The 9204-nt window shown below is 46.8% G+C and overlaps 1 protein-coding gene across 1 annotated transcript; it reads left to right on the top strand.

Annotated features, from left to right (window-relative positions):
• The first annotated feature begins 1052 nt into the window (after positions 1-1052).
• LOC147663547 (uncharacterized) lies at positions 1053-8707 on the top strand. The gene is made up of 3 exons (XM_086950371.1): positions 1053-1068; positions 2111-2257; positions 7726-8707. Exons 1-3 carry the CDS (start codon positions 1053-1055, stop codon positions 8526-8528), a joined length of 966 nt encoding a protein of 321 aa, XP_086806497.1. The 3' UTR covers positions 8529-8707.
• Positions 8708-9204: the final 497 nt, after the last annotated feature.

Genomic DNA, 9204 nt, shown 5'->3' with positions numbered 1-9204 from the left:
AAATCCAGTCTTTGGCTATTCCCCCCTGAGGGGTCAGCTACCTCAGATGAAGAATTGTCAGCAAGACTGACTGCTACTTGAAGGATGGTACCTGGTGGGGGCTCAGCGGAAGTGGAATTTTCGCTGCTTCGGTCCTGTAAATCAGTGCTAGACAAACAATCTCCCAAATCAGTCTCAGGCTCAGAAAGCAGGGGAGCGTACTTATTTTGAGACATCGCGAAAAAGCAGGAGCCGAGCGCAGGGGCAATATTAGACACCTGAGATTCAGTTTGTGGCGTCGCCTGCTTACTGGCTATATCCACACTGGAAACTGTTTTCTCCATTATTTTAAAGTATGATTTTAGGGAGGGAACAGGTTTTAGTGTCACACAATTTTACTTTTCTCCCTCCTTTCTCTTTTTTTTTGCCGCAGAGTCAAAGGGACAGGTAACAAGCCATTCGAAGAGGAATGTGGTAATTCCCTCTCAGGTAGGGAGCGAAGGAGATATCTGCTCCTTGTAATTGTAGGGGCTGCAACCACAGTTTCTGATACTCTTAGCGTCTCCCTAAACTCTAGTTTGTCCCTTCTAGCCTTGGGTTCCCTTGTTGTGGGTAGAGTTTTGTTCAAAGTTAATAAGGGGGTCTGAATAGCCTTGGTATTTACATCGATATCAATGTCCATCATTTTAAGATCTTTGGATGCGACGCAGAAGACCTGTATCAGTGCCTGTAGCCTAAAGCAGCCCCCAAGTGCCACACAGCGACTCTCCCTAACCTCTCTACACACAGAAGACACACTGCATGCACCTGAGAGCTCTCCTTCCGTCTCTCTGCCCCAAGAATGATACCGATACTGATACCGATACCCACTCACCGCCGCTGCTGTCTGAATCCTGCGCTAAACACTCGATCGGTTCACTATACCGACCACTCTCCGCTCATCTTGATCCCTTCGACCTCCAGACTCGCTGCGTCTGACGTTGAGCAGAGCGTCCACGCCCATTGAGCCTCTGGGTCCTAGTGCACGTCGCTCCACTCAGCTCAGGTCGGCTTGCTCCGTGAAACCCCCAAAGATGCAAAAGACACAAGGTACGGGTAAGAAAGTGGTTTTTTGAAAGAGGAACAATAAGCCTCATTTGCTCACCGCATAGTTATCATTCATGCGACTTGCTGGAAAAGCGCAAGCACTCCGGTATGGCCAGATTCCTCCAGATCAGGGACGGAGCTCTCATGGCCGGAGTCAACCCGCCGCCATCTTCCTCCTCAAGCTGTTATGTGTTGTGTTTCCTCATATATCTAGAAAAGATGAGATAGACATGATACAACCCTTAAATAGAGTAAATATTGGAGCTAAATTAGCAATTGGATACCTTTTCTTTTAATGATAAATATGGAAATTGTGAATAAAATAAAAATAATAAGTTGGAAAGTCAACGGATTGAGGGAGAGTAGAAAACTGGGAATTTCTGAAAAAGTCTGGGGCCCATATTTTTCTTCTGGAAGAAACTCACCTTGAACAGCAGGGGCCTCATTTATGAAAAGTGACGCATCCTTGCGGAAACGCAGGGGTGCGTCACTTTTCCGTACGACACGCTGCGCCAGAAACTTGCGGCGCGGATGCGTCATATCTACGGAATGACGCACCGTGCCGCAAGCGGAGGCGCAAGGCGGGGAAAAGTCACGCAGACGCGGCCGTCCTGACGTAGCGAAAAGACACGCAAGTGCGGTAAAAATGCCGTAAGTCGCATTTGCGGAACGGCGCACGTGTACGCATCGCTGCGTCACTATTACGTTGCGTCAGAATCCGGAAAACGCCAAAAACACGCGCATCTATCACCTAATTCTCCCGCAAATGGAAAAAATTGCCACCATGGAGCCTGAAGGTCAGAGCAGCAGCCAAGGAAACCTGCCACATGGCAGCCAGGATGCCCAGCCTGCAACACAGGGAGAAACTCTTGGAAAGAGGAAGCGCAAAACAAATTTCAGTGCTGAGGAGAATGATACACTGATAAGTGAGGTAACAGACCACCAGCACCAGCTGTTTGCCAGTTCCAAATTGCCACTAGCCAAAAAAGAGGCCATTTGGCTGGACATATTGACCAAGGTGAACAGTAAGACTCTGGGCTTATAGGAGGAGGCAGCCCATCACAACAAGAAGAGCTGGATGACCTTGAGGAGCGGGTTGCAGCGGTCATCCCAGAGGAGTTGGTCGTTGGAATCTCAGGGCAGGACAGTGCACTGCATGAGGAACTGGAAGAGACACAGGAAGACACACAGGGTAAGTCCCTACAAGGGGAAATGTGCAAATAAGGTAATGTTGTGCTGTGCAGAAAGTAAGGTGGGTGGTTCAATTACTGACGTGTTGTGGAAAGCAGGGTCTACAAAATGTATTGTACCACGGACATGCACATGTTACATTTGGGAAACAGCTACCCCTGTGCAAGTAAACCTATATGTCCAAAGTGAAGTCCCAGCCCACTGCTGCACCTGACAAGTGCCACACGCAGGTGCAAAGATATAACTACCCTCCTGAAAAGAAAATCACACAACATCCTGCAACAGACCGAGTGTCACACTTGTATGACTTGGACTGCTACCACTGTGCTGGCAGGATGTAATTTTGTTCATGTAGTGGTGCCACAATGTGCCACACCCACAATATTAGGCCACAGACAGCCATCTAACATAGTACAACATATCATGTCATTGCATCATTACCACATTAAAGTGTCAGAAAGCGCACTTCCAGGGCTGTTGCTAAGGGTATACCCAGAAACATCTATGTCCAATTGACAATGTACAATAGGAACATCAAAATGTAACTATCATGCTGCGCAACAAAGATATGCATACACAGAGTCTGTGTAAGGCATGCAAACCTGAATTAAAACGTAATCTCCCCTCCATGATAAAAACAACATATCTCTTTTGCATTCAAGTGGACACATAGAAAGGTTAAAAATCTGTTCATGACTGCATCATGCACGAATGTGTCCTTTCCATGCACACAAACACTGATCCCCTGCACAGCTGGACCCCCTGCAACATGGTGCAAGTCTGCCTGGGTTGGCGCATGGCAAGCATTGTGTACCTGTGTTGTTGCGAAGGACAGGTGTGCTGCTGAGTATGGCCATGGGCCTGGTCACGATAATGTAGTTGTCGTAGTACATGGTCAACCTTGGCACATTAGAGTGCCTGCTCATTCTGAGTGTACCAGTGTATGGGTTAACAATGCCTCTTTGATGATTGTCGTGCTGCCACATGCAGGTGACACAGAAGTTGTCAGTGACCGTGATGGTGATGTCTGTAGCAGAGTTATGTCCTGGCAGGTGAGGTGGCATACAGGGTTGAAGGTGAGGAGGTACCTGACATTGTATACTTGCAGTGTTCAAGAGGAATAAACCTTTGTTCACAGTGTGTACCTGAGGCAGTCAAATGCAAACAGCGTACAGTATGGTAGCCGTTGTGTCATGCGATGACCATTTCAATGTATGCTGCACAATGTCAACTATGCAATGCATGTGTTCCAAAATAATATATACAAATTCTACTTCTTTGTGACACAATTATGTTGTGATTTAAGTCATACATGTGGTAATGTGTGTCACTATGTGAAAAAAATAAATATTTACAAATGTGAAAGAGTAATAAAAATGTTGTGCATTTATGTGTCAAACACTAACAATTGGTAGTGTCATGGGGGATAAATGTCTGAACTATTATTTGGATAGGTGTACATCATGAGAAATATGGGGTAACATCACAGATTATGAACCAATGCAGTGTACTTAATTTTTGGCTATGATAAATGGTGTGTGCAGCACTCACAAATCTGACTCCATTGTGTGTGTTGTGGTTGTTCATAAAGGTATTGAATGCTTCAGGTCTGGGTGTGTGGTGACAAGGAAACTCAATCCATGTACTCACTGAACTTTGAACAGTGTATTTAAAGTCTCCGCTGTGAAACACCTACTCTACAGTTGCAACATGCCAAGTATGAACAATGAATGAAATGGAATGTCATGACACGGCATGTTTTGGTATAATGTATGTGCCTTTTTGTACAAGAGTGTCACACCTGTTGTCCATGGGGGCACAATGTCAAACATTGGCAATTGTGGAGGGAGAGCTGTGAGTTAACAAATGCAGGACAGAACAATCAATGTCTCATGGTTGCAGGGATGTGTGTGTGAGTGTGTGCAGCAAAACATATAGAGGCCCATTCACAGAATGAACTCAAGACTCAATTCTAATCTTACTACTATATAGTAATTCACAGCATGCACTTACTACTTTTTCACATTCACACAATGAACTTCATACTTTTGGCATTCACAGAAGTAACGATTTTGCCTAAAGTGTCTCTGAAGACAGACTTAAGATAGAGTAAAGGCAAAATCCTAACTCCTGTGAATACCAAAAGTACTAAGTTCATTATGTGAATGCCCAAAGTACTAAGGGCCTTATTTATGAAGGCCTTGCGCCGCCGGTGCGTCACTTTTTCCCATGTAAAAAGTGACGCACCGGCGGCGCAAGGCCTTCATAAATAAGGCCCTAAGTGTATTCTATCAACACCAAAAAAGTATCAAGTTTACTATTGAGTTTCAAGTTTGTTTTGCAAATCCGGAACACATTGAGGGAAGTCATACCTCAAAGATGTGTCCCAGTTCTCTGCAGCCTATGCAACCCTGCCTTTGTGTCACGTGAAAGGAATCCGCCAGCCAGGCTCACTACTCTGAGTCAATCACAATGCTGTGAAGTGTTGGTGTCACTTGTAATAGTAAGTGGGACAATAAATGCTGGAATGTTGGCCATGTTTGCCATGGATCCAGAAATCCAGCCTGTATACCTAACATGGAAGTGGGTATTACTGCTCTGGTCATCATAAGTGGTACCTGAGTCACCTTGGCAATATGCACATGAGCCACATTATGTAATATGGCCCCTACCCACCCTCCCATGCCATGATGACACATAGCATTATCACATCAGTCACTCATCCCTTCGGTCTCCATAATAAGTCATTTCAGTTCTCTCATCTGAGCCCACAATCCACATATGGTCTATGAACTACCACTAAGGCCACCACCCCTGTGTTCATGTGTTCCCTCATCACTGAATATTGTAAGTCGCAATTAGCCTACTCCATGTCAGCCGCTGTGCAAGCCCACAGCAGACGGATGTACATGGTGTGCTGAAGCCACGCCTATGGGAAGTCCAAATGTGCCCATCTGGGTCTCAAATGCAATCATTTCCAGCAGCAACTGATATACAGTCATTCACTGATGCAGCTCAGCCAGCCTCCATGCACTTATACATGGAAAACATTTGAGAATGACAACAGGCCTTTCCAAACATGACCCACAGACATTGCACATGCCTACACTGCTGACAAACCTCTAACACCACCCTGGTGTCAAACACAGCCTACACCAACGTTACTGCAAGTGAAAGTCACACCTGGATACACAACTGTGCATACCACACCTCCACACTGTGCAAGCCTAACAAACAGCACTACAGGGACACGGCATGATAGAGCACTGATCTCTAAGAAGCAAGAGGCACCAGCAGATACCTTTAGAAGAAATGTATAAACACCAAGACACCTGGGGCCTTATTTATGAAGGACTTGCGGCGCCGGTGCGTCACTTTTTACATGGGAAAAAGTGACGCATCGGCGCCGCAAGTCCTTCATGAATAAGGCCCCTGAAATGTAAAACACATACATGGCCCCAATGAGGGAGAACCACAAAAAAACAATCCTACATAATGGAAATTCCTGCCAACTAGGCAAGGTCCTGCATTTATACAAGAACCTATGCTGCAAAGCCACAGACATCACCCTGGCACTACAGACCTGTGATAAGTGTCCAACAAAGTTCACCATAAACAACAACAATTTCACTACAATAACTTTCCCGTACACATGAGATGCCACAGGCAGCACCACCCACACCTCTCACAACACAACAGCCATACTACCATACCCACCGGGACACCAGTCACAGCTCAATGCACACCCTCAAACATGAGATACAGCCACCTGTGGGATCAGTACAGCCCTGTCCTCATTATATCAACAACAGCACCAAGATCACCATATTCACAGCCACAGGTGACATCTCCACCCTCCGGGAGCAGGAGCTGTGAGTGTGCTCCAACACAGACTAACAGCACACAGATTTGCCACACTACATGATGCAGGATTCTAAGGAACATTGCTCAACTGGGTCACTCACCCCACCAAGAGGTTCAAGGATCAGACTGACAACCTTCGCCTTCAAATGCACTTAATTCCAATGCTGAATGCAAGAGGGACCATCTATGTGTCTGACCCCTGTCAACATCAACAGGGCTGCCTCAGCACCATATGAAACCAAACACAGCCTCAACATTGTATCCATTGCTGATGACAGACTACTCATACTCTCTCACACCTAAGACTACACCAACTAAACACATGAAAAACAGTGAGGAATGCAGTACGTCCCAGTCTGCATCAACCACAGCTGCATGTAATCAAAATCAGAGAATACCGAATTCTGTGTCCTTGGAACAACTCCTTCAGCATGTGAAAACACATGTTGCATCTACCACTCTGATGGGAAGGGGCTGCCACTAACGCTCAAAGAGATACGTCTTGATGAGTCCTCTGAATGGGAGTAGGTCCTGGGTGTGCCGTAGATGGCCTGGGAGTGCAAGGTCTTGGCGGTGAGGTAGGACAGGGAACTGCTGCTGGAGGTTGGTCATCAGATGCGGTGGACAGCGGTGAGGGGTAGGCTGGTGGAGTGGACGTGGCGTGTGGGGGTGTAGAAGGTGAGTCTGCTGCACATGTAGGGTTGCCCGGCCTAATGGAGTGCATTGTGTGTCTGGTTGTGGAGCTTCAAGCTGATCCACTTGCTGATGGGGAACCAGTGTAGGTCTCACATTTGGGGGATGATGTTGCTGCGGTGGGGGACGTTGACAATCAATGAGCCGTAAGTGCATTGGATGTGTTGCAGTAGTAGTAGGTCTATTTCAGGGAATCCTGCCTACAGTGCATTGCAGTAGTCCAGTCTGCTGGTGCTCAGGGCCTGTGTCACAGTTATTTTTGTCTGGGGTGGGGATCCACTTGTGGATCCTGCATAGCATGTGGAGGCAGTTGTAGCATGAGGGGAAGATGGCGTTGACCTGCTCAGACATGGAGAGGGAGGAGTACTGGAAGTATTGTAAGTTGCGTGTATGGTCAGTGAGTGTTGTTGCTGTTCCCAGTGTGGTTGCGCGACAGGAGTAGTCCCAGGCTCAGGGTGTGGGTCCGAGGATGATGACCTGTGTCATCTCCAAGTACAGTTTCACACTGCTGCTCCTCATCCAGTTGGTGAGGGACTTCATTTCCACGTGGAGGTTTGTTCATGGTGTGTGTGGGTCCCTGGTGATGGAGTGCAAAATGCCACATGCACTTCCTACTGTGCTGGAATGTGTCCCCAATACACACCAACTAAACAGACATCAGGACATGCACTCAAGTAGAATGTTGCAAGTGTGCAAGCACTGTCTGCCCATGTGCCATGTTTTTTTGTAAAGTTCGTATCCATCAAATGATTAATGCCATGTCACTTTTTGTACACATGAGTGATGATGTGTCGCTTGAGCTTTGACATTTTGAAACACAGCAAAGTCAAAAATGGTAGATGACTCTAAATTGTGCATTTGTACACCACATGTCAGACATGATCATAAACCTACATCTATTTTTGATTTCAGGCCATGGTACACCTAATCTGGAGCTGGAAGCCATGTTTGAAACGGACAATGAGGGTGGTGAAAGTGTAACCAGTATGGGCCCAGAAATCATCCAGGACATAATCCAATCACTACAAACTCCCCCTCCACCCACAAGAAGGCAAAGCAGCCCAGTGGGATCTCCGGTTGGCCAACAGGGAAGCACTCCTATGCCACCTCCCACAACATCTGTGCCTCACCAGTCGCCAAACACACTAAATACATTTGAACAGCGTGTAGTGGATGTGCAGAGTCAGTTGGCACAGGAGGTGCGTAAGGGCATTGAGAGCATGGCAGGGACCCTAGAGGGAGTGCTCCGGTGCCTAACCTCAAATCCTGCCAGTGCGGAAACTGGTAGCACCACTGAAGCACCACCACGCACTTTGTTTGACGCCATGACAGAAATTTCAGAAGTCATGCAGCAGAGACACAGACTAATGCCCACCACAAGTGCCAGCTCTGAGGTGGCCAACACTCTGAAAGAAATACAGGACACCCTCAAGCAAATGACAGCCAAACAGGATGAATACCTCACTAAATTGGCTGACTATCAACGAGATGTGACAGCTGTGCTTGAGAGCCAGCAAATAATGCTGAATGCATTTATGCGGTACCTGATGGGCATTGAACATGTTCCAGGTCAAACACCATCGACATCTGCAGTCCATGAAGTGGCTATGCCTACTGTGTCGACTGCCCCACTGGTCACACCATCAGCTGTGACAAACCCATCTGATGAAGATGAATCAGAAGATTTCCCAGTCCTCCGCAGAACAATGCGTTAGAAGCACATATTGTCAGTGTTATATCTTTGTAATGATGTAATGTTCTATGGTCTCTGTGCTCACAGGATTCCAGAGTGTGGAATCCAGGGGGCAGTACACAGATAAACAGTTACTGTGAGAGTTGGTCCTTGGATCTCCCTGTGGTTGTTACTTTGAATAAACTACATTTTCTTCTACAATCCACTGTACTTCAAGTCATTACAGTCAGGAGTCGGATTTTCCTTCACGAGCAATTGTTGTCATCACAAACTACATGTTCCACAAACCCTGTGATCTGGGTGGAGTACATAAGGGTGGAACCTACGGAGAAAGACGTAGGATTAATTTTGTACCTGACCCGTAGGTGGAGTAGGAGGTTCATCCTTGGGAGTGCGTGTTCCTTGTGTTTCCTTGTCTTGGTCCTCTCTCCTGCTCCATGACAAACAGCATCAAGAGGTCCCTCCTAGACGCCACAGCAAAATCCACACAATCCTCAAAGTCGGTCACACTGCCAATCCATAGACAATATACATTGCTTCATTTCCAGAAACAATGTTCCACAACACACTAGCTGCCACACTCCACTATGGCATGCGGCAAGGTAATACACCACACTGGATTGTCTCCTCCCTTGCAGAGCAGATGATTCTGCATAACACATTTCACTGTACAACACACAGAGTCCCTCAGTGACTGT

Source organism: Lissotriton vulgaris, unplaced genomic scaffold, assembly GCF_964263255.1.
Source record: "Lissotriton vulgaris unplaced genomic scaffold, aLisVul1.2 SCAFFOLD_4714, whole genome shotgun sequence".
In the NCBI taxonomy this organism is placed as follows: domain Eukaryota; kingdom Metazoa; phylum Chordata; class Amphibia; order Caudata; family Salamandridae; genus Lissotriton; species Lissotriton vulgaris.
This window is presented reverse-complemented; position numbering and strand designations above follow the sequence as displayed.